This window comes from Entelurus aequoreus, linkage group LG12 (genome assembly GCF_033978785.1).
Source record: "Entelurus aequoreus isolate RoL-2023_Sb linkage group LG12, RoL_Eaeq_v1.1, whole genome shotgun sequence".
Lineage (NCBI taxonomy): Eukaryota > Metazoa > Chordata > Actinopteri > Syngnathiformes > Syngnathidae > Entelurus > Entelurus aequoreus.
Window position 1 is genome coordinate 66,524,598 of NC_084742.1, and position 26,485 is coordinate 66,551,082.

General features: G+C 37.6%; 2 protein-coding genes across 3 annotated transcripts in view; one reads left to right on the top strand and one right to left on the bottom strand.

Annotated features, from left to right (window-relative positions):
• Nucleotides 1-284: 284 nt before the first annotated feature.
• Nucleotides 285-13,426, bottom strand: LOC133662930 (mitochondrial inner membrane protease ATP23 homolog). 2 transcript variants are annotated; one of them, XM_062067139.1, is made up of 6 exons: nucleotides 13,116-13,426; nucleotides 11,451-11,496; nucleotides 4,408-4,489; nucleotides 1,340-1,477; nucleotides 1,179-1,262; nucleotides 285-1,105 (listed from the first exon to the last, which is right to left on the bottom strand). In XM_062067139.1, exons 1-6 carry the CDS (start codon nucleotides 13,258-13,260, stop codon nucleotides 902-904), a joined length of 699 nt encoding a protein of 232 aa, XP_061923123.1. In that variant the 5' UTR covers nucleotides 13,261-13,426; the 3' UTR covers nucleotides 285-901. The 2 variants fall into 2 exon arrangements, with proteins under 2 accessions (XP_061923123.1, XP_061923124.1); XM_062067140.1 differs by lacking the exon at nucleotides 13,116-13,426 and adding an exon at nucleotides 12,595-12,603.
• A 2,869-nt stretch (nucleotides 13,427-16,295) lies between these two features.
• Nucleotides 16,296-26,485, top strand: part of LOC133662931 (RNA polymerase II-associated protein 3-like) — a 23,171-nt gene continuing 12,981 nt past the window's right edge. The window contains exons 1-5 of the mRNA XM_062067141.1: nucleotides 16,296-16,480; nucleotides 20,094-20,255; nucleotides 20,333-20,491; nucleotides 23,192-23,287; nucleotides 23,351-23,478. Coding sequence (XP_061923125.1) covers nucleotides 20,103-20,255; nucleotides 20,333-20,491; nucleotides 23,192-23,287; nucleotides 23,351-23,478 — 536 coding nt within the window. The 5' untranslated portion in view covers nucleotides 16,296-16,480; nucleotides 20,094-20,102. The remainder of the gene's footprint in view (nucleotides 16,481-20,093; nucleotides 20,256-20,332; nucleotides 20,492-23,191; nucleotides 23,288-23,350; nucleotides 23,479-26,485) is intronic.

Sequence of the window (26,485 nt, forward strand, 5' to 3'; positions counted from 1 at the left end):
GTATGCAGGCGTCAGTGGGAAAAAGCATAAAGCCATTGTTATAAAGTAATTCTATTAGCAACACACTTTTCTCAGGGGATCATCAGGTTTTTTTTTTACCATTGTTTTACTTTTTCAGACTGCATTATATTTACTTTTGACTAAAAACTAACATACTGTATGTACATTGTCACAGACACTCATCTAATAGGACTTCATAAAATGTATCATCAGTTTGAAGTGGTGCAACAGTGCCATCTACAGTGTGACACAAGTACTGCAGGAAGAAGACATGTATGCACCAAGGGATTTATTGTTTTAATACAATAAATATAATTCAATGACAATTATTATCTTGCATTTGATTCTGTAATAATCATGTTGTTTTGCATGATTTGTTTAGTCAACTTGTGTGTCGGGAACAACCAAATATCATTCTCCTTATGTTCTTTTTTTCTTTTCTTGAGGAGCTTGTTGTCATTTCCTCTCTCCGAGCTTGTAAAACGTGATCATCCTGCGTCTCAGATTAGACGCGCGTGGCGTCTTTGAGATAGCGGCCATGGAGGAGGGATTACGACGCCAATTCCCTCACGACTTTGTCTGACTCATTAGAAGATTCTTTGAATGCCGACGTCCATTGAGGATGTCAACAATGACATGTAACCGACGTGGCCATTTGCAAACTTCTTTAAAAGGAGGGTCTAAAGTGTGCTGGAATTGACTTTGAACAAGCTTTGGCTTCGTCTCAATGTTAAGAAGGATTTAATTGGCTTGAATTTAAATCAGCTGTATTTAAAGGAAAATAAGCGGACAAACGGGACAAAAATTTAAAAAACACTCTTCTGATATTTGACTTTCACTACTTATGATCTTCTTGTACAGAATTAATGTCCAAAATGTGTCCCAGAGGACAAGCTGTGCACTAAATGTTTGCGTAGTATCGACTTCTGTTCTGGTAATTTCTGTGGGCAAATCTAGCGTCCTTCTGGGAGTGTGGGATGCGCTCGAAGGGGGCGTGGTCATTGAAACACGAGTCGAAGACCTCCACCACTATCTTCTCCGCCTCCTCCCGGCTGATCTTCCGCACGGCCAGGATGGAGCGCAGGGCGCGGTTTCGGACGCACTCCTGGCCGGAGAACAGACAGGCCCGGTCAGCGGGAGCGCGGAAAAAGGGGGCGGAGCTTAAAATGAAAGCATACCTGATGATGCTGCTTCATGCCGAAGTGGTATCTTGACATTTCATTGGGGAAGGAGCAGTCTCCACTCAGGTTAGCGGCCCGGATCTAAGACCAGGACAACCAATCCATTAGGATATTTACCAGCCGAGAAAAAAGTCTGGAAAAGACAGGTCCTTTTATACCTCGGAACATGCTAGATGTCTGAAGTTGCTGAACCAGTCCACGTGAGCCCGACAGTGGTCGAAAGCGTGGATGAGCTCGTGCGTGACCACTCGGTTCATGTGGGACTGCTTCTGGATGTTGTTCTGACACAAAACTATCTGAAATTTAAAAAAAAAAAAATAATAATTTGAAGCCGAGTGGGATGGGTAACTACTAAGGGTGTAACGGTACGTGTATTTGTATTGAACCGTTTCGGTACGGGGGTTTTGGTACGGTTCGGAGGTGTACCGAACGAGTTTCCACACGGACATATTAAGTAGCGCACCGCACGTTGTGTAAACAATGCACATCGAGGCACAACACACGGCATGCTAGCAACGACCGGGCTAGGACAACATGTAAAAGCCAGAGCTGGAAGACCCTCCTGCCTCGTTAAGATCTCCCGTTTGGGAACATTTCGGCTTTGCGGTGTTCAGCAGCAGTAGGGTACGTGTAGTAGAATTTCTGACCTTTGAACTATATTTCATGTCTGTCAAGAATGTACGCTCATTTCATTTCTCTTCTATTCTGTGCCATTGAATGGACCGGGTGTGGGACAAAGTTGAATATGAAGTCGTGCCAACCTGTCTACAGAATGTTTTGATTGTCTAAGTATGATTAAGGGATTCAAGGATGTTGCAAAACAAACATGTCGAAAACCACAAAACCGTGACGCACAAGGAAAACAGACTGACGCACGAAGACACAGATAAAAATGGCCAGGAGACCAGGACTCGAGAGAGATTGCTTTTTTGTGTGTCCTCCAGAGGACGGCTGTTTGTTTGCAGGGACAAAACAATCCAACTTATGCACTTTTGACTATGAGTAAATAAACTTGGGCTAAATTCACTTTTGTTGCTGTTTAAGCTTTGGACAATCCACCAAATATTTTTGTGGTGGATTGTCCAAAGCTTAAACAGCAACAAAAGTGAATTTAGTACAACAAATTTATTTACTCATAGTCAAAAGTGCATCATTGTATTGTAATACATTGTACTAAATTCACTTTTGTTGCTGCTTAAGCATTGGACAATCCACCAAATATTTGTGTGGTGGATTGTCCAAAGCTTAAACAGCAACAAAAGTAAATTTAGTACAAGAAGTTGATTTACTCATAGTCAAAAGTGCATAAGTTGGATTGTTTTGTCCCTGCAAACAAACAGCCGTCCTCCGAAGGACACACAAAAAAGCAATCTCTCTCGAGTCCTGGTCTCCTGGCCATTTTTATCTGTGTCTTCGTGCATCAGTCTGTTTTCCTTGTGCGTTACGGTTTTGTGGTTTTCGACATGTTTGTTTTGCAACATCCTTGAATCCCTTAATCATACTTAGACAATCAAAACATTCTGTAGACAGGTTGGCACGACTTCATATTCAACTTTGTCCCACACCCGGTCCATTCAATGGCACAGAATAGAAGAGAAATTAAATGAGTGTACATTCTTGACAGACATGAAATATAGTTCAAAGGTCAGAAATTCTACTACATACGCTTCTGCCAACACGTCAAACATGCTAACCCATTTTGAAGCGGCACCACCCCCAAGTGAACATCGCTTCAACGAAGAGAAAGACGAAAGAACAGCTCCCCACCGCATTCAAGCAGCCTCTCCTCGGCGAGCCAGGCAGGGCTAAAGCAATAACAAATGTTTTTATAGCAGCAGATTTAAGACCATATTGCAAATTAAACTAGATTTTGACCCACTTCTATGGTGGAAGAACAATGAGCCCATATATCCTCTTACTGCCAAGTTAGCCAGGGACTACCTCGCCATACCTGCTACCTCCACAATGTGGATAAACTGATTTTTCTGGCAAAAAACATGAAGATTGAGTGAAAGTCACCAGGGTTAAAGGCTGGGGGGGAGAAAGGAAAGTTAATCTGAGGCTGAGTTGACTTGAAACTGTTTAATGTTGCACTTTTTGTATGTAGAAGAAAAGTTTTGTCATTTTATTTAAACTTGAGGCAGTTTAATGTTGATTAACGTGGACTCCGACTTAAACAAGTTGAAAAACTTACTGGGGTGTTACCATTTAGTGGTCAATTGTACGGAATATGTACTGTACTGTGCAATCTACTAATAAAAGTCTCAATCAATCAATCAAAAGAAGCACTTTATATGTAGAAAGGTTTTGTTAAGAAACCATTCTGAGCCTTATCTTATTTAGTTTTTATTTTATATATGTTGACCACATTAACCCTGGCAATGGACCCTGTGTGTACCGTATTTTTCGGAGTATAAATCGCTCCGGAGTATAAGTCGCACCGGCCGAAAATGCATAATAAAGAAGGTAAAAAACATATATAAGTCGCACTGGAGTATAAGTCGCACTTTTTTGGGGAAATGTATTTGATAAAAGCCAACAGCAAGAATAGACATTTGAAAGGCAATTTAAAATGTCTAAAGAATAGTGAACAACAGGCTGAATAAGTGTACGTTATATGAGGCATAAATAACCAACTGAGAAGGTGCCTGGTATGTTAACGTAACATATTATGGTAAGAGTCATTCAAATAACTATAACATATAGAACATGCTATACGTTTACCAAACAATCTGTCACTCCTAATCGCTAAATCCCATGAAATCTTATACGTCTAGTCTCTTACGTGAATGAGATCAATAATATCATTTAAAATTTTACGCTAATGTGTTAATCATTTCACACATAAGTCGCTCCTGAGTATAAGTCGCACCCCCGGCCAAACTATGGAAAAAACTGCGACTTATAGTCCGAAAAATACGGTATATGTCTGTTATTGTTATGCTTATCATTCATGACTGCCTGCTGTTGCACTGATCAGCCTAGTGGTGGCTCACAGCTATTTCTATGTTTGGGCAGAATTATTATAGTGTTCCCAATGTTAAAAGGATTAAGCCATTGTTTACAAATGGGGTAAATAAATAACCAAAAAATGTATATTTTGTTGTTTTCTTACTGTACCAAAAATGAACCGAACCGTGACTTCTAAACCAAGGTATGTACTGAACCGACATTTTTGTGTACCGTTACACCCTTAGTAACTACAACCTGGCGTCATTCTTCTCACTTGGGACGTGGCCGCGTCAAACCCTCCGCTGACTGTCCCATCGCAATCTTCGCAGGAAAAATGGCGGTCTTTGAGCACTTCACTGCGACACAAGAGAGGATAGATCAGTTTGGCTCGGGAAGGAAGTGAAAGTAGAATTGCAATTCTAGCATGACAGGTAGACTATAGGAGCAATCTGATTGGATGCTTGGTAAGCGCTATGATGTCATAGATGGCAAACCTTTTCCACTGAGGAAAAGGGCGGTATAGCTCAGTTGGTAGAGCGGCCGTGCCAGCAACTTGAGGGTTCCAGGTTCAATCCCCGCTTCTGCCATCTTAGTTACTGCCGTTGTGTCCTTGGGCAAGACACTTTACCCACCTGCTCCCAGTGCCACCCACACTGCTTTAAATGTCACTTAGATAATGGGTTTCACTATGTAAAGCGCTTTAAGTCACTAGAGAAAAAGCGCTATATAAATATAATTCACTTCACTTCACACTGAGGACAACATACAGAAAAAATGAAAGGGCCATTTTGATATTCTTGACCTTTTGGCAAAAAGTAAAGTAAATATAAAGCTGTCTTTAAAGTAGAAGCATGGCTTCTGGTTCTTTAAACCCCAGCAAGGTGAATCATGGTCAGAATCTAAGTGATATTGACACTTTGAATACGCAAAAACAAATACATGTTGTTGTTTTTTTGGCAAACAGCCAAATAATTGCATATTTTTGCAAAAAAATGTTTCTTCAGATAGACCTGTACATGTTTAAATAAAACATAACATAATACTTTTAGGGCCTGAGCAGTGGCACTGTAATAATAATAATAATAATGGATTAGATTTATATAGCGCTTTTCTAGACACTCAAAGCGCTTCACACAAGGGCCCTATTGAAATTGATGTGTTTTTTCTTCGTTTAGACGCCTTTTTGAGGCCCCTAACATGCAGGAAAAGTGCCCATGTTTTGCAGGCGTGTCAGGTATGGTGAAACATTTTATATTTTGGGGTCCCGAAAATGACATTTCACAATTGCCTCTCTGGCTGCACCTTTAAAATTAGAAAAAAAAATAGCTCCTCCTTCCAGCAAAAAAAAAATTATTACGCCATAAGATGTGGGCGTGGCATGGCGCCAAACTTTGCTCCGATGGTTTTTGGTCATTTTTCAGCTAATAAAAAAAGGGTCGTACTTTCACGAACTCCTCCTAGGGACTTTGACCAAATGATTGGTGGTTACAATTACAGATACTACACATATAGGTGATGATAAATTGCTAAAAAATAATATCGCCATAAGATGTGGGTGTGGCATGGCGCCAAAATTTGCTCCGCTGGTTTTTGGCCATTTTTCGGCAAAAAAAAAGGGGTCGTACTTTAACGAACTCCTCCTAGGGACTTCGACCAAATGAGTCCCGGTTACAAATACTGATACTGCACATATAAATGTTTAAAAATTGCGAGAAAAGGCGATAAACTTTGCTCTGATGGTTTTTGGCCATTTTTCGGCAAAAAAAAAGGGGTCGTACTTTAACAAACTCCTCCTAGGGACTTCGACCAAATGAGTGGTGGTTACAATTACAGATACTACACATATAGGTGATGATAAATTGCTAAAAAATAATAACGCCATAAGATGTGGGTGTGGCATGGCGCCAAAATTTGCTCCGCTGGTTTTTGGCCATTTTTCGGCAAAAAAAAAGGGGTCGTACTTTAACGAACTCCTCCTAGGGACTTTGACCAAATGAGTGGTGGTTACAATTACAGATACTACACATATAGACGATGATAAATTGCACAAAAAAAAAGATCACGTTATTAGATGTGGATCAAACTTTGCTCCGATGGATTTTGGCCATTTTTCGGCTCAAAAAGAGGTCGTACTTTAACAAACTCCTCCTAAGGACTTTGACCAAACGAGTCACGGTTACATTTACAGATAACACACATATAAGTGATGATAAATTGAAAAAAAACTATTTTTACGTTATTAGATGTGGGTGTGGCATGGCGCCAAACTTTGCTCCGATGGTTTTTGGTCATTTTTCTTTTCAAAAAAAGGGGTCGTACTTTAACAAACTCCTCGTATGGACTTTGACCAAATGAGTGGTGGTTACAATTACAGATACTACACATATAGGTGATGACAAATTGCAAAAAAAAACCCCAAAAAACGTTATTAGATGTGCGTGTGGCATGACGCCAAACTTTTGTTCCGATGGTTTTTGGCCATTTTTCGGCAAAATAAAAGGGGTCGTACTTTAACAAACTCCTCCTAGGGACTTTGACCAAATGAGTCCCGATTACAAATACTGATACTGCACATATAGATGATGATAAATTAGGAACATATTTTTCCCACACCATAAGATGTGGGTGTGGCATGGCGTCAAACTTGGCTCAAATGTTTTTTGGCCATTTTTCGGCTCAAAAAGGGGTCGTACTTTAACAAACTCCTCCTAGGGACTTTGACCAAATGAGTGGTGGTTACAATTACAGATACTACACATATGGATGATGATAAATTGCTGGGGAAAAAATTACTATGCAATAAGATGTGGGTGTGGTATGGCGCCAAACTTTGCTCGGATGGTTTTTGGCCATTTTTCGGCAAAAAAAGGGGTCGTACTTTAACAAACTCCTCCTAGGGACTTTGACCAAATGATTGGTGGTTACAATTACAGATACTACACATATAGATGATGATAAATTGTGAACACATTTTTCCAACGGCATGAGATGTGGGCGTGGTATGACACCAAACTTTGAGCCGATGGTTTTTAGCCATTCTTTGTCTCAAAAAGGGGTCGCACTTTAACCAACTCCTCCTAGGGACTTTGAGCAAATGAGTCACAGTTACAATAACAGATACTACACATAGATGATGATAAATTATGAACAAATTTTGCCCATGCCATAAGATGTGGGTGTAGCATGGCGCCAAACTTGGCTCAAATGTTTTTTGGCCATTTTTCGGCTCAAAAAGGGGTCGTACTTTAACAAACTCCTCCTAGGGACTTTGACCAAATGAGTCCCGATTACAAATACTGATACTGCACATATAGATGATGATAAATTAGGAACATATTTTTCCCACACCATAAGATGTGGGTGTGGCATGGCGCCAAACTTGGCTCAAATGTTTTTTGGCCATTTTTCGGCTCAAAAAGGGGTCGTACTTTAACAAACTCCTCCTAGGGACTTTGACCAAATGAGTGGTGGTTACAATTACAGATACTACACATATGGATGATGATAAATTGCTGGGGAAAAAATTACTATGCAATAAGATGTGGGTGTGGTATGGCGTCAAACTTTGCTCGGATGGTTTTTGGCCATTTTTCGGCAAAAAAAGGGGTCGTACTTTAACAAACTCCTCCTTGGGACTTTGACCAAATGAGTGGTGGTTACAATTACAGATACTACACATATAGATGATGATAAATTGTGAACACATTTTTCCAACGGCATGAGATGTGGGCGTGGTATGACACCAAACTTTGAGCCGATGGTTTTTAGCCATTCTTTGTCTCAAAAAGGGGTCGCACTTTAACCAACTCCTCCTAGGGACTTTGAGCAAATGAGTCACAGTTACAATAACAGATACTACACATAGATGATGATAAATTATGAACAAATTTTGCCCACGCCATAAGATGTGGGTGTAGCATGGCGCCAAACTTAGCTCCGATGGTTCGCAACAAAACAGGAAACATTAATAACTTGTCACCACAAATTCAGATCTTCTTATTTTATTGGTATTCTTATTTTATTGTAATTTGTTTTATTGCAAGCACTGCAGAGGCCATGGAGAGTACTGCAAGGGTCCTATTAAAATGTCTGTGTTTTTTCTTCATTATGTTTGAGGCCCTTAACGTGCAGGAAAAGCCCCCATATTTTGCAGGCGGGTGAGGTACGGTGAAACATTTGATCTTTTGGAGGCCCCAACATGTTTGGTGGTGGGTCAGGGCACCGCAGCTTTCATTTCTGTTGTTTTTTTCCAACTCACAGGCAACCAAACACTTTCTAAACTATTTCTAAAATATGTTTTTTTTATATTTCTATTTAAATATTTGAGCTTTATAACTGCCATGTCGATAAAAGAGTGAGATAAACGTGCTCTGAGCTGTCCACTAGGTGGCGCTTGAATACATTTATTCCTCCTAACCCAGGGGTGTCAAAGTCATTTTCATTGAGGGACACAATTCATAGACAATATATCCTACAAGAGCTTATAAAAGCAAAAATATGGAAAAAATAAGGACAAGTTATATTACTAACCAATTCTTCCCAAAGTTAAAGAAAGACAATTTCTTATTATTGATGGAATATACCTTACTGGTGATTTTTGAGACAAAAAAAGAACATTATGGTTGACAACTGTTTTATGTGTAATGCTATAGAATATGTGAATCATTCATTTATGGAATGTGACACTGTTCATTTATTTTGGGAGGAGATTCAGAGGATAGCTGAAAGATATCTCCATGTACAGTAGAAGGTAATACATTTGGTATATTTATAAAAGATAGTAACCTACAAATGCTTGTTAAAATTATGTTGCAAGCTAAATTTCTTAGACATACGTTTCTGAGACTAAAACCCAGATTTTCACTTTGGTTCGATGATTTCCATTAATTAATCAAGTCTTAGATTAAGCCATTACATTATTATCTTTATTGGAGGAATTTAAAATGTTTTTATAAATATGTATTTTATATTTAATATATTTATTTTTATCCTATTGTATTGTCTCCTACTTTATTAACATGTTTTGCTCTTATAAACATGTTTGTTTGAAATATTGTAATACATTGAAGTGCCTCAATGTATCTGTGTATTTTTAATATGTACTGTTTGTAAGTATACAAATATAAATGTACAATGATTCCCCTTGTGATATTATTATTCAACTGCCTATGCATTCCATTTCATTGTATTTATTGTACGTTAAAAAAAAAATCTGTAGACTGGCAGCTTAGTCGCCAGAATTTTATTGTAGAATTTGCTGTGTTTTTTATTTTTTACAGCATATTACTGTAAATGTAAAAAACGTTACCAATGTTTTTCACCGTAAAATCTATTTTAAAAAATGTGTTTAGAGTTTTTTAAAGTAAAATGATGGTGACTGAGCGGCCGTTATTTTATCGTAAAATCTATGGCTGTTGTTTTTGCGACGTATTACTGTAAATGGCAAAACGGTACCACTTTTTTTTTTCTGCCGACAGAACAGCCAATTTTTTTATTGTAAAATCTATGATTGTTGTTTTTTTACGATGTGTTACTGTAAATAGAAAACCGTTAACACTGAACGATCAGTTTTTTATTGTATAAACTATAGTTGTTTCTGTGATGCATTACTGTAAATGGAAAAACGACGCCATCGTTTTTTATAACGGTCAAATTCTGACGACTGAGAAGCCATTTTTTGGTATTTCTTACCGTGAAATTGATTGTCATTTTTGCAATGTAACATTTTATCGATAACTTGCTTGGAAATCATAATTCAATCAGAGAATTATTTTAATTTAAACAAATTTGTAATAAATGTGAATGTATTTGTTACATTATTAGGAAACATAAAAGTAATAGCGCATTATTGTTACAGAGTATAACTACTTTTGCAACCTAAATACATACACATCTTTAACTTAGACTTAGTCAAACTTTAATGATCCACAAGGGAAATTGTTCCACACATTAGCTCAGTTACAAAGGATGGAAAAGATGGAAAGGACATTGCAGGTATAAAATAGACTAAAAGCAATATAAAATATAACATATATACACGTAATATTTACATAATATACGTACAGTATGTGATATATACTGATATATTATATTATACACTACCGTTCAAAAGTTTGTGGTCACCCAAACAATTTTGTGTTTGAGCCTTCATTTCTAAGAACAAGAATAGACTGTCGAGTTTCAGATGAAAGTTCTCTTTTTCTGGCCATTTTGAGCGTTTAATTGAACCCACAAATGTGATGCTCCAGAAACTCAATCTGCTCAAAGGAAGGTCAGTTTTGTAGCTTCTGTAACGAGCTAAACTGTTTTCAGATGTGTGAACATGATTGCACAAGGGTTTTCTAATCATCAATTAGCCTTCTGAGCCAATGAGCAAACACATAGTACCATTAGAACACTGGAGTGATAGTTGCTGGAAATGGGCCTCTATACACCTATGTAGATATTGCACCAAAAAGCAGACATTTGCAGCTAGAATAGTCATTTACCACATTAGCAATGTATAGAGTGTATTTCTTTAAAGTTAAGACTAGTTTAACGTTATCTTCATTGAAAAGTACAGTGCTTTTCCTTCAAAAATAAGGACATTCCAATGTGACCCCAAACTTTTGAACGCTAGTGTATGTTTATATCATATATACACAATATATAACAATGAACAACATTATTATTTATACATAAGTCAAGCAGATATTTGAGTATTTATTTTTATTTTAAGAAAAAAAATACAATGTAGGATAGTAAAATTGTTGTTACATTATTCAATAATATTGAATAAAAATATATGTAATTGTATGCACTACATGTAAACAGAAAGGAGGACTACATTAACGCAGTAAGAAAAGATAAAGTACTTTATTGATACATATTATTATTAAAATGTTTTCCTTTCTTTTATTTTTAACTGGATTTGTGTATGTTCTGTAACTGTATCTGTGTACTGTTATTTTATTATTTTGGGAATTTTCTTTTTTTTCTTCCCTTTTTCCTTTCTTTTATTTGTAACTGGATTTGTGTATTATTATTTGACTTTAAACTTTCAAAAAGGACCCCAGGAAGACTAGCCTGGCGTTTGTGCGCCGGCTAATGGGGATCCTCAATAAACAACAATAAAATGATGTGGCGGGCAAGGAGGAAACATTCTTCATAATGTTGTATTCTTAGAACGTGCCAAGGGCCAATATGAAAAAATACTATGGTGTGTGGCAAATGGACTTGGGCCTCGCTTTAATCGCCGCCATACATCATTGCATATCTCAGCTCACAATTTCTTCCAATGTCATGTAGTGAAAGAAATGAAAATCCATTCATACATACCATCCAGAGTTGCTCATGGCGCTGAGGAGGAGTTTGGCGTATGGACCTGAGTGGAGAAAACAACTCATGAGTCAATGTGAATGTACTAACTGTTTTTCAACATTTTTTGAGCCAAGGCACAATTTTTTTATTGAAAAAATGCGGAGGCAAACCACCAGCAGAAAACATTCAAAAATGAAGCTGACAGTAAAAAGTCCATCCATCCATCTTCTTCCGCTTATCCGAGGTCAGGTCGCGGGGGCAGCAGCCTAAGCAGGGAAGCCAAGACTTCCCTCTCCCCAGCCACTTTGTCCAGCTCCTCCCGGGTATCCCGAGGCGTTCCACAGAGTACTTCAACGTGAGATAACACTTGTGGTAAATAAATAAATGAAGTATACTTACTAGTTTCCACAGTGTACTTCAACGTGAGATGACACTTGTGGTAAATAAATAAATGAAGTATACTTACTAGTTTCCACAGTGTACTTCAACATGAGCTGACACTTGTGGTAAATAAATACATAAATGAAGTATACTTACTAGTTTCCAGTGTACTTCAACATGAGATGACACTTGTGGTAAATAAATAAATGAAGTATACTTACTAGTTTATTGAATGTACTTCAACATAAGATGACACTTGTGGTAAATGAATACATAAATGAAGTATACTTACTAGTTTCCACAGTGTACTTCAACATGAGATGACACTTGTGGTAAATAAATAAATGAAGTATACTTACTAGTTTCTAGAGTGTACTTCAACATAAGATGACACTTGTGGTAAATAAATGCATAAATGAAGTATACTTACAAGTTTCCAGAGTGTACTTCAACATAAGATGACACTTGTGGTAAATAAATAAATGAAGTATACTTACTAGTTTCCACAGTGTACTTCAACATGAGATGGCACTTGTGGTAAATACATAAATGAAGTATACTTACTAGTTTCCACAGTGTACTTCAACATGAGATGACACTTGTGGTAAATAAATACATAAATAAAATAAGTATACTTACTAGTTCCTACAGTATACTTCAACATGAGATGACACTTGTGGTAAATAAATAAATGAAGTATACTTACTAGTTTCCACAGTATATTTCAACATGAGACGACACTTTTGGTAAATAAATAAATAAATAAATGAAGTATACTCACTATGGTTCACAGTGTACTTCAACATGAGATGACACTTATGGTAAATAAATAAATAAATGAAGTATACTCACTATGGTTCACAGTGTACTTCAACATGAGATGACACTTATGGTAAGTAAATAAATAAATAAATAAATGAAGTATACTCACTATGGTTCACAGTGTACTTCAACATGAGATGACACTTATGGTAAATAAATAAATAAATAAATGAAGTATACTCACTATGGTTCACAGTGTACTTCAACATGAGATGACACTTATGGTAAATAAATAAATAAATAAATGAAGTATACTCAATATGGTTCACGGTGTACTTCAACATGAGATGACACTTATGGTAAATAAATAAACAAATGAAGTATACTCACTATGGTTCACAGTGTACTTCAACATGAGATGACACTTATGGTAAATAAATAAATGAAGTATACTCACTATGGTTCACAGTGTACTTCAACATGAGATGACACTTATGGTAAATAAATAAATAAATAAATAAATAAATAAAGTATACTCACTATGGTTCACAGTGTTATTCAACATGAACTGACACTTATTGTAAAAGGTGAACAGATTCGATACAGATCTTTGTTTTACATTCTTAGCCTCCCTCTCTGGAAATAAGTCGTATCCATAGTCTTTCTCTTCTTTGGCCTGGCCCATTGTTGAAGTGTTGTTGAATATTTGGAAATATTGGAATGAAACTTTGTCCCCCGGCTAGGATCGCGTCAGCTAGGATAGCATGCTAGCTAGCAAAAGAGGTCAATGCTGTTCCTCTATGTCACGTGATACTTCTTCTTCTTTGGTTTAAGGCGGTTGACAAGCAACCTTCTGGTGTGCGGTAGCGCCATTTACTGACATGGAGTGTGGACCAAGGTGGAACTGTCACGCCATACACATGTTATAAGTAGACGCAGCATTGGCTGCTGTGACGCGAGAAATTGGGCCGCCATCTTGAAGTGGTGATGAGGAGCCGGCGAGCAGCCTAAACTGACAGTTGACAGGTAGAAAACAAAGATGCTAAACTGACAGTTGACAGGTAGAAAACAAAGATGCTAAACTGACAGTTGACAGGTAGAAAACAAAGATGCTAAACTGACAGTTGACTGGTAGAAAACAAAGATGCTAAACTGACAGTTGACAGGTAGAAAACAAAGATGCTAAACTGACAGTTGACAGGTAGAAATCAAAGATGCTAAACTGACAGTTGACAGGTAGAAAACAAAGATGCTAAACTGACAGTTGACAGGTAGAAAACAAAAATGATAAACTGACAGATGACAGGTAGAAAACAAAGATGATAAACTGACAGTTGACAGGTAGAAAACAAAGATGCTAAACTGACAGTTGACAGGTAGAAAACAAAGACGCTAAACTGACAGTTGACAGGTAGAAAACAAAGATGCTAAACTGACAGTTGACAGGTAGAAAACAAAGATGGTGTTCAACGTTTTCCTGCTCAAATGAGCGGACTGTTGAAATTAGGAATCGGGGGATTACTTTTCACAAGTAAGATTTAACATTAACGTACTATTGGTTGTATTTTGTGAAAAGAATATCACCACAGAGTTGAGAAGGAGCAAAGATCTTCAATAGTACTGAAATCCTAGCCGCTAGCAAACAAGAGTATGACCATAATAGAATTGCTTGTCAATTAAATTAATTACATTTAAAAATATCATACTCGAATAACATAAAGTTGAAATAAATGATGAAGATAAAGATTGTAAAAGCCAACGGGGGTATATAACTATATTGTATATATGTATATATACACTACCGTTCAAAAGTTTGGGGTCACCCAAACAATTTTGTGGAATAGCCTTCATTTCTAAGAACAAGAATAGACTGTCGAGTTTCAGATGAAAGTTCTCTTTTTCTGGCCATTTTGAGCGTTTAATTGACCCCACAAATGTGATGCTCCAGAAACTCAATCTGCTCAAAGGAAGGTCAGTTTTGTAGCTTCTGTAACGAGCTAAAGTGTTTTCAGATGTGTGAACATGATTGCACAAGGGTTTTCTAATCATCAATTAGCCTTCTGAGCCAATGAGCAAACACATTGTACCATTAGAACACTGGAGTGATAGTTCCTGGAAATGGGCCTCTATACACCTATGTAGATATTGCACCAAAAACCAGACATTTGCAGCTAGAATAGTCATTTACCACATTAAAAATGTATAGAGTGTATTTCTTTAAAGTTAAGACTAGTTTAAAGTTATCTTCATTAAAAAGTACAGTGCTTTTCCTTCAAAAATAAGGACATTTCAATGTGACCCCAAACTTTTGAACGGTAGTGTATGTATATACGTATATAACTATATTGTATATAGTTATCTGCAAACCTATGGTGCATGGCATCATGCCTTCAGTGTGCATATTGTAAATAGTTATCTGCAAACTTATGAAATGTTTTATTTTGTCTTCATTATTTTTGTCAGAATGCACCAGAATGCTTCATTTGTATGTGAAAATCACAAAGAAATCCTCTGGGGGAGGATGACCCCCTGCAGGGGTTTGGTTTACAAACTTTCAGCCCCACCTAAAACACAATTCACCAGCCGCCACTGATTATGATGCATTCTCATTTCAGGCAAAGTATAAGACAATACTTTCTTAACAGTATAATTGTAACCAGGACTAAGTCTTCAAGTAACAATATTCAAATACTAACATTGTTGGGTAAGACAGAATTTGGTTTTATTCTGAATCCAGTGAAACAGATTGGTGGTTTTAGCTGATATAAAGACTTTCAGGTGTTTATAAATGTTTATGTTTAAATATTTGGCAGACGCTTGTATCCAAATGGACATACTGTACATAAAAAATACATTAAAAAATACATATAAAACAATCACTGTAAACATGATCATTTAAGGGAAGAATGTAATACAAAATATCAATACAAAGTGTCAAGACAGAATAAACTCTCTGCTGATGCAGCAACAGAGATACAGTCTATAAGATATATAGATATCTAATGTATTCATACATTGTTTATGTAGGATAAACTCATGTATATATAACCTAATCATATTGTTTATTTAACTTAAAAATAGGTGAGCGTTTTTTCCCCCCTTCTCTGGGATTACATTCCCAGTTTTGATCTCGGACGTCTGGTCACTTATAGCATATAAGAATATTCTATTACTGTTGAGCAAACTATGAATAATAAATCATGTGTCCTTTATCATAGCTACACGTCTGACAAAAAAGCGCGTGAAAATCAGTGGTATTCAGTGAGGTAAAATGAATTAAATGCGCTGACAGTTCATTGCTCCTGCCAAATGAATTGCACTGAGTGGAGCGGATCACCACTCCAAGATGGCGGCCCCGCGTCTCGTCACCGCCAGTAGGCAGTAGCGGTCCATGCTGCGTACCCTTAGAAGATGTCTAAGCTTTATTTGGTAACTTCCGTCCTGCCCCACATTCCGCGCATGCGCGTAGGTGCTGGTGCGCTAATAACCGCCGTTTTTGGCTCAGTAACGGACTAAACGCAGTGGTTGCAGTTCACGGTTAAAAAGGAAAACAGAAGAAGAAGCAGATAAATATTGCGATAATTCTTTCCGGTGAGTGCGCAACGTTAGTAATGGATTGGGACAGCACCAAAGTAGGCACGGAAGCAAAACATAGACGGTAGGGCATGTAATTACCCAGACTCAACAGAGGGAGCGCTGGTGCACCACGACATTGGTGGATGTTAATAGAAGAAGTCATCCCCCTGCGCATGCGTGCAGGGAGACTGCTGTCATGGCTGCTGCACAACAACAACATTAGCGCATGAAAAGCTACAATTTGATACATTTCTGAAGTAAACATAATTTCAACTCAATTTGAAATTTAATCCTCAGCGGGACAGAGACGGCCTCGATTTCAGTAAAAGGTACTGTGTATAGCTGTAGTTAATCGAATTCATTGGCTATTTTTTAAGCGTGATTCTGTGGAAAAGCTTCAGTTTCGGTTTATGTGGAACATGCATACGACACAATGTCATGCATCACACATGTACAGTTGTTTCATTACAGCACGTCCGAAAAGGAGTAGGAAGAAGCAGAGCTTATAGTATATATCTGTATCATGAATCAATTTAAGTGGACCCCGACTTAAACAAGTTGAAAAACTTATTGGGGTGTTACCATTTAGTGGTCAATTGTACGGAATATGTACTGTACTGTGCAATCTACTAATAAAAGTTTAAATCAATCAATTTAATCCTACCCCTTTTCATACCATAGCAATGTTATCCCATTTCCTTCGTCTCTGTAACAGAACAGTGAATAAATAACTAACAAATATACCATAATAAGCATACAAATATTAAATACATAAATAATCTTTGTCTAAATAAAAAAAGGGTTAAAAATGTTCATCACAATTCTTGTTCTGTGTACTTTGTGAACACTTGTAGTTTGAACAGTCTCTTAAAGTGAATCCTATTGCTGCTTTGTTTCATTTCTTTACCTAATCTATTCCATAATTTAATTCCACATACCGATGTACTAAAGGTTTTAAGTGCTGTACGAGCGTACAAATGTTTTTAATAAGATTTTCTCTAAGGTTATATTGCTCCTCTTTTGTTGATAATAATTGTTGTAAGAAGGTTATAGTTTGCTTTATACATAATTTTAGATGTTTAAAAATGCACCAAATCGTTGAATTTCAATAATTGTGAGTTAATAAATAAAGGGTTTGTATGTTCTCTATCATCATCATCAATCTTTATTGCAGACCTTAAGATCCATTACACATATATAAGCACAATACAAAACATTAAAAATAAAACATTAAAAACAAAACAATCAAACATAAAGCCCAAATGTCAGTTTCTGACATACAAACATGTGTGCCAATGCTTCCACAGTCCAGATGAGTACCTAACAGAACTGCAGCCAGTGTTCGTTATCACAGTGATTATGTCATTTTCAGACTCAGATGCCCTACACATAAACTTATACATAAGGTTGCATAAGTTGAGTAAGTGGGCACCCCAACACTAACAAACATCTATATCAAACATTATGTATTATTATAATTGATGTTTTTTGCAACACAGCTAGTGAATGAAGCGCACATTTGTAGTTGTTTCCCCGCATTTCTGCACAATAACTCAGATATGTAACACTAGTGAGCAGTAGAGAATATGAAGTGATTTTTGGTCTAGAATATGTTTTGCTTTATTCATCATTGACGTGTTTCTTGCTACTTTACATGAGATTTCCAATTCATTTTATCATCTATTATTACACCCAAAAATGTGTTTTCTTTTACCCTTTCAATATTTACTCCGTCTATTTGTATTTGTGTCAGGTTCAAACACTGATGGCATCTATTAAACAGACAAAGAAGCAAGGAATTAAACAGAGACAGAATTCAATTTAGCTCAATTGAGGAGAAACATCTGGGCTGTACTCTTGGTCAGTGTCCCACCACGCTCTGACGAAAGATTGTACGCCTCCTCTTTTTTTTGGACTTTCCCTGATTACATGGCAACATCTGTTTCTAAAGGAAGGGGGTCGTAAACAGCCACTGCCTTTGGTCACAAAACAGTTCAAAGAAAAAGGTGCCTGGAGGGGGGGTCAGGCCCTGCTTCCTCTCCGCTTTGTAGATCTCGGGTCAAGACAAAATCTTCCTGTGGATTACAATACATCAAAGAAACCGACACCTTCATGTCGCTTCCCATCCTACCCAGTGGAGTTTACAAGCTTTTTGCTTGGTAGGATCAAAGACAGCTTTTGTCCTCTCGCCGGGAACTCATGGCAACACAAAGTTTTGTGATAACTTAGATACAATTATTCTGACAATTTGTGTTTGACTTTCTCTTCTACTGTTACCAAATAGCATTATTGTAGTCTTACTGAGATTCAAAGATAGTCTGTTTTTGTCAAACCATCTTTTTAATTTGTTATTATTTGTATTATTTTCTGTGTGTTCTCTCCTGAACAACACAGCCTTGTATAATATGCAAATAATACTAACTTTAAGTCCTTTGTAACTTTACAATTGTCATTTATATAGAGATTGAACAATTTTGATCTCTGAGGTACGACACAAGGTATTTTTTAGCTCTGTGGAAGTGTGTTCGCCTATCTTCACGTATTGCTTCCTGTTGGTTAAAGGCCTACTGAAAGCCACTAATAGCGACCACGCAGTCTGATAGTTTATATATCAATGATGAAACCTTAACATTGCAACACATGCCAATACGGCCGGGTTAACTTATAAAGTGACATATTAAATTTCCAGCTAAACTTCCGGTTGAAAAACTCCTTTGGATATGACGTATGCGCGTGACGTCACGACGGCAACGGAAGTATTCGTACCCAATGTGTCACCATACAAAAAGCTCTGTTTTCATCGAACAATTACACAGCATTCTGGACATCTGTGTTGGTGAATCTTTTGAAATTTGTTTAATGAACAATGGAGATTGCAAAGAAGAAAGTTGTAGGTGGGATCTGTGTATTAGCGGCTGGCTGTAGCAACACAACAAGGACTACTCACTTGAATAGCAGACACCTAGCTGATGCTAGCTGCCAACCGAACAGATGATCGGGTGAAGTCCTTCGTCGCGCCGTCGATCGCTGGAACGCAGGTGAGCACGGGTGTTGATGAGCAGATGAGGGCTGGCTGGCGTAGGTGGAGCGCTAATGTTTTTATCATAGCTCTGTGAGGTCCGGTTGCTAAGTTAGCTTCAGCGTCGTTAGCAAAAGCATTGTTAAGCTTTGCCAGGCTGAGAATTATTATCCGTGTAGTTACATGTTCATGGTTTAATAGTATTGTTGATCTTCTGTCTATCCTTCCAGTCAGGGATTTATTTATTTTGTTTCTATCTGCATTTGAACCAGATGCTATCACGTTAGCCCAGTAGCTAAAGAGCTTCGCTGATGTATTGTCGTGGAGATAAAAGTCACTGTGAATGTCCATTTCGCGTTCTCGACTCTCATTTTCAAGAGGATATAGTATCCGAGGTGGTTTGAAATACAAATCCGTGATCCACAATAGAAACAGGAGAGTGTGTGGAATCCAATGAGACCTTGTACCTAAGTTACGGTCAGAGCGAAAAAAGATACACCCTGCACTGCCTCTCTAGTTCTTCACTGTAACGTTACTCATCCACGAATCTTTCATCCTCGCTCAAATTAATAGGGTAATCGTCGCTTTCTCGGTCCGAAACTCTCTCGCTCCATTGTAAACAACGGGGAATTGTGAGGAATCCTACCTCCTGTGTCGTCACGCTACTTCCGGTATAGGCAAGGTTTTTTTATTTATCGACCAAAAGTTGCGAACTTTATCGTCGTTCTATATTAAATCCTTTCAGCAAAAATATGGCAATATCGCAAAATGATCAAGTATGACACATAGAATGGATCTGCTATCCCCGTTTAAATTTAAAAAATTAATTTCAGTAGGCCTTTAAGTAGCTTCTTATCCAGTTCAAGACCGTAGCTTTCAAAGCGAAAGTAAACATTGAAGTGTGTCCTCCTACCCCACCGCAGGGAAAAGCCATGTCTGGTGGGGACAAAGCACTTGGTTTGCAACTCCAGATGCGTCAGAATGCAGAAGACCTGCACAGCTTCATGAAGGATCTGGAGACATGGGAGACGGACATGAAGACAAAAGACGAGCAGTTGAAGAGAAGGGAGCTGGGGGACGACCAGGTTCGTACTTGCCCTAGATTTGCACGTTAAGACGGTTATCACTTGAGTATTAAGAGCATTTTGTCTTGCTTTTAAAGTCAAACCTCCCACCCGTGCGCAACAAGGACTACAAAGCAAAAATGAGGGTGAAGAAGAGGATGAAGATGGCAAATGGTGACCCCAAGGCCGAAGAGACAACCAAAGCGCCGATGAGGATAAAAGCGCATGATTACCAATCGTGGGAAAAGTTTGACGTGGTAGCTCATCTATGAACTAGAAGAGGCAATTCCTGAAGGAATTGCGTGTGAATGCTCCAATGCTGAAGTTGAAGTGAAAAGCTGACAGAATGTAGTATGAATGTAGAAATGGTTTAAATTAGAGATGTCCGATAATATCGGCCTGCCGATATTATCGGCCGATAAATGCGTTAAAATGTAATATAGGAAATTATCGTTTTTTTTATTATCGGTATCGTTTTTTTTTGTTTTTGTTTTTTTTTACACTCATTGACACTCATTCACACAAAAGGGTTGTTTCTTTCTGTTATTAATATTCTGGTTCCTACATTATATATCAATATATATCAATACAGTCTGCAAGGGATACAGTCCGTAAGCACACATGATTGTGCGTGCTGCTGGTCCACTAATAGTACTAACCTTTAACAGTTAATTTTACTAGTTTTCATTAATTACTAGTTTCAATGTAACTGTTTTTATATTGTTTTACTTTCTTTTTTATTCAAGAAAATGTTTTTAATTTATTTATCTTCTTTTATTTTATTTTTTTTTTTTTTAAAGTACCTTATCTTCACCATACCTGGTTGTCCAAATTAGGCATAATAATGTGTTAATTCCACGACTGTATATATCGGTTGATATCGGTATCGATTGATATCGGTATCCGTAATTAAAGAGTTGGACAATATCGGAATATCGGATATCGGCAAAAAGCCATTATCGGACATCCCTAGTTTAAATGTTGAGATCGTTTAAACGCTGAAATGGTTTGAATGTTGGAATAGTTTGACTGTTGAAGAGTTTAAATTTCCAGGAAAACCAGAATTCGTTTTGGAACTTGGGAAAGTGTTAGTTTGAATGTCCAGGATGAGTGGAATGTGTTGGTGTTGGAATGGTTTGAATAGGTTGAAAAATGTGGGGATTTTGCAACTTGGAAAAATGTCCCATTCATTTCAATGGGAACCTCCTGGAAATTTGGGAATTATGGGAAAAGCGGAATTTTTTGAAAATGATTAGGAGCATGAATGTCTTAAATGAGCTGAATTGGTTGGTATTAGAATTGTTTAAATCGGGCAAGAAATGTTGAAGTAGTAAATGGTGTTAGGGATTTTAAGGAAAATCTGGAATTTTTTTGAAAATAGTTAAAAACTTGAACGTTCTAAATGAGTTGAAATAGTCGGTGTTGATATTTTTCAAATCGGTCGAGAAATGTTGAAGTAGTAACATGTTGAATTGAGAAATGGTATTACGGAATTTCGGGAAAACCAGGAATTTTTCAACCTATTCAACACATTCCACCATTCTGGAAATTCAAACTTCCCTTTTTCCCCATTTCAAAAAAAAATTCCAGGATTTTCCAGAATTCCTGCTTTTCCAAAGCCATATTTCCACCTTTTTTGTCTGGTGACTACTCCTTCCACATTTTTCAACGCATTTCACCCGTTCCACCGTCAAAACAAAGTACTTTTTTGAACTGGAAAAATTCCCGGTTTTCCAGGAATTCCGTAGTAGCATTTCTCAATTCAACATGTTACTACTTCAACATTTCTCAACCAATTTGAAAAATTTCAAGACCGACTATTTCAACTCATTTAGACCATTCAAGTTTTTAACCATTTTCAAAAATATTCCCAATTTTCCTGAAATTCCTTAATACCATTTACTACTGCACTGTCCTAAATTCAGCTCATTTAGGACATTCATGCTCCTAATCATTTTTAAAAAATTCTGCTTTTCCCATAATTCCCAATTTTCCAGGAGGTTCCCATTGAAATGAATGGGACATTTTTCCAAGTTGCACAATTCCCACATTTTCCAACCTATTCAAACCATTCCACCTTCAACACATGCCACCATTCTGGAAATTGAAACTTCCCTTTTTCCCAGTTCAAAACAATTCCAGGATTTTCCAGAATTCCTGCTTTTCCAAAGCCCTATTCCCATCTTTTTTTCTGTTGACTACTCATTCCACATTTTTCAACGCATTTCACCCGTTCCACCGTCAAAACTACCGGTAAGCTGTTTTTTTAACTGGAAAAATTCCTGGTTTTCCTGAAATTCCAGGAATTCCTATAATACCATTTCTCAATTCAACATGTTACTACTTCAACATTTCTCGACCGATTTGAAAAATTTCACCACCGGCTATTTAAACTCATTTAGACCATTTAAGTTGTTAACCATTTTCAAAAAACAACTTCGTTTTGACGGTGGAACGGGTGAAATGCGTTGAAAAATGTGGAATGAGTAGTCGCCCGAAAAAAAAGGGTGGAAATAGGGCTTTGGAAAAGCAGGAATTCTGGGAAATCCTGGAATTTTTTTGAACTGGGAAAAAGGAAAGTTGGAACTTCCAGAATGGTGGCATGTGTTGAATAGGTTGAAAAATGCAAATGGTGAAAGTTTGAAAAATGGCCAATTCATTTTGAATGGGAAAAATGTCCCGGAAAACCTGGAATTCTGGGAAATCTGGGAATTTTTGGAATTTGTCAAGGGAAAACATGCGATTCCCAAATAGGGTGAACAGTTTGAAGTCGGAACGCTTTGAATCAGGTGAAAAATGTGGAAAGCAGAATGCGCCAAAATCTGCAGAATAATAATAATAAATAGAATAAATAAATGAATTTTGGTGTATAAAAGCATATGAGTGAAGGTTTTGGAGTATTCACACAGTTAAAGAGCAGGTGAGTACAGAAGTAACATGTGTTCTCTGCACGCCAGGACAAGGCTCTGGCAGAGGTGGACAAGGAGGAGAACCAATCAGACGCTGAGGATGTCACGTGTGATCAGGAGAGAGCTTTAGCAGAGAAGGAAAAGGTAATTTTTCCATACGATGTCGTGCAATATAACAACATTAATAAACCACTTCTTTGTTGCTAGGGTAACACGTTTTTCAAAGAGGGTAAATACGACGACGCTGTAGAGTGTTACACCAGAGGAATGAGTGCGGATCCGTGCAATCCAGTTCTTCCTACAAACCGAGCCACCAGCTTCTTCAGACTCAAAAAGTAAGCCGTACATTACCGTTTTTAAAATGTTTCCATACATTTGTAAGAAATTGAACAAAGTGAACAAAAGTGTTAGCAACTGCTTTGTATGCATCATGTTGTATGCATGCATGTGTGATGTATCATATTGTATTCATGCATGCACGTGTGATGTATCATGTTGTATACATGCATGTGTGATGTATCATGTTGTATGCATGCATGTGTGATGTATCATGTTGTATGCATGCATGTGTGATGTATCATGTTGTATGCATGCATGTGTGATGCATCATGTTGTATGCATGCATGTATGATGTATCATGTTGTATGCATGCATGTGTGATGTATCATGTTGTATGCATGCATGTGTGACGTATCATGTTGTATGCATGCATGTGTGATGCATCATGTTGTATGCATGCACGTGTGATGTATCATGTTGTATGCATGCATGTGTGATGCATCATGTTGTATGCATGCACGTGTGATGTATCATGTTGTATGCATGCATGTGTGATGTATCATGTTATATGCATGCACGTGTGATGTATCATGTTGTATGCATGCATGTGTGATGTATCATGTTGTATGCATGCACGTGTGATGTATCATGTTGTATGCATGCACGTGTGATGTATCATGTTGTATGCATGCACGTGTGATGTATCATGTTGTATGCATGCATGTGTGATGCATCATGTTGTATGCATGCATATGTGATGTATCATGTTGTATGCATGCATGTGTGATGCATCATGTTGTATGCATGCATGTGTGATGCATCATGTTGTATGCATGCACGTGTGATGTATCATGTTGTATGCATGCATGTGTGATGTATCATGTTGTATGCATGCATGTGTGATGTATCATGTTGTATGCATGCATGTGTGATGTATCATGTTGTATGCATGCATGTGTGATGTATCATGTTGTATGCATCCATGTGTGATGTATCATGTTGTATACATGCATTGCATGTTCCGAATAAACTCAAACTCAACTCAGTGGTTATTTAAATGTATTGTTATTGCTATTATTTTACTTGTACTATATTGTTGTTGTTTTTAAACTACACTTAAAGTTGAGTTTTGGTGGTACGACAAATACTTTTCAAATGACTGAATAATCGTGATTACAATATCATTCAAAATAATCGCGGTTGTTGTTTTTGCCACAATTGTCCAGCAGTAGATGACGGTCAGCTGGATAAAACAAATACCAATAGATGTATCATTAGTCCAGAATCTCAACTGGCTCCTTGGAACCGGTACCAAACAGTACCAGTACACATTCCTAACGCAGAATAGGCAACTATCTATTACCTCCCTCTTCTAGTATATTACAACAATAAATACTGTGCTTATAAATATAATCATGAATAACTATTTAACCTTCAAAAAATAACAGGAGAGGCATTGAGCCTTCGAGTATATAAAGCAAACAATATTCTTCTTAATATTCTTTCGCTAGCGTGACGTCATTTGTTACTAGCATTCCAGCCTTTTCTCCATTATGTTATGTCTTTTGGCTTTATTTTTCAAGTTTTGCTGTTTTTTGGTTTTGTTTATTTTACTCCTACAATGTGCCATAAAAAAAAGATGCACGTTCAGAAAATGGCCCCCGGGCCAGACTTTGCCCTCCTGCTGAAATAAGTGAAGAAAATGGTGTTCAAAGTGTTGCCAAACGATAGAATAGTGTCTCTAAGCGGTGTTTTCTCAGCACTTATACAAAAGGTTGGCTTTCACGCTTCTTTTTATTTATTTATTTTATTTATTTATTTGCCAGGGATAGTACAATGAAACCTTTAGGTCAGTGTTTTTCAACCTTTTTTGAGCCAAGGCACATTTTTTGCGTTGAAAAAATGCAGAGGCACACCACCAGCAGAAATCATTAAAAAACGAAACTCAGTTGACAGTAAAAAGTCGTTGTTGGATATGACTTTAAAGCATAACCAAGCATGCATCACTATAGCTCTTGTCTCAAAGTAGGTGTACTGTCACCACCTGTCACATCACACCCTGACTTATTTTGAGTTTTTTGCAGTTTTCCTGTGTAGTGTTTTACTTCTTGTCTTGCACTCCTATTTTGGTGGCTTTTTCTCTTTTTTTGGTATTTTCCTGTAGCAGTTTCATGTCTTCCTTAGAGCGATGTTTCCCGCATCTACTTTGTTTTAGCAATCAAGACTATTTCAGTTGTTTTTATCCTTCTTTCTAGAGTGTCCGCCCTGAGATGGGTAGGTTGTGAGTTCAAACCCCGGCCGAGTCATACCAAAGACTATAAAAAAAAATGGGACCCGTTACCTCCCTGCTTGGCACTCAGCATCAAGGGTTGGAATTGGGGGTTATATCACCAAAAATGATTCCCAGGTGCGGCACCACAGCTGCCAACTGCTCCCCTCACCTCCCAGGGGGTGAACAAGGGGATGGGTCAAATGCAGAGGACAAATTTCGCCACACCTAGTGTGTGTGTGACAATCATTGGTATTTTAACTTAACTTCTTTGTGGGGACATTGTTGATTGTCATGTCATGTTCGGATGTACATTGTGTACGCCGTCTTTGCTCCACAGTAAGTCTTTGCTGTCGTCCAGGATTCTGTTTTTGTTTACTTTGTAGCCAGTTCAGTTTTAGTTTTGTTCTGCATAGCTTTCCCTAAGCTTCAATGCCTTGTCTTAGGGGCACTCACCTTTTGTTTATTTTTGGTTTAAGCATTAGACACCTTTTTACCTGCACACTGCCTCCCGGTGTTTCCCACATCTACAAAGCAATTAGCTACCGACTGCCACCTACTGATATGGAAGAGTATAACATGGTTACTCTGCCCAGCTCCAGACAGCACAGACACTCAACAACAACACATCATTTGCAGACTATAATTACTGGTTTGCAAAAAATATTTTAACCCAAATAGGTGAAATTAGATAATCTCCCATGGCACACCAGACTGTATCTCACGGCACACTAGTGTGCCGCGGCACAGTGGTTGAAAAAGACTGCTTTAGGTAACTGAAGTACAGTACATAA

Coding starts and splice junctions, on each gene's coding strand:
- LOC133662930 (XM_062067139.1), bottom strand. CDS start 13,260: ATGGGCCAGGCCAAAGAAGAGAAAGACTATGGATACGACTTATTTCCA. Junction 1,478..4,407: donor TTGACGCGGCCACGTCCCAA/GTGAGAAGAATG, acceptor TTTAAATTTCAG/ATAGTTTTGTGTCAGAACAA. Junction 1,263..1,339: donor GACATCTAGCATGTTCCGAG/GTATAAAAGGAC, acceptor TCCTGGTCTTAG/ATCCGGGCCGCTAACCTGAG.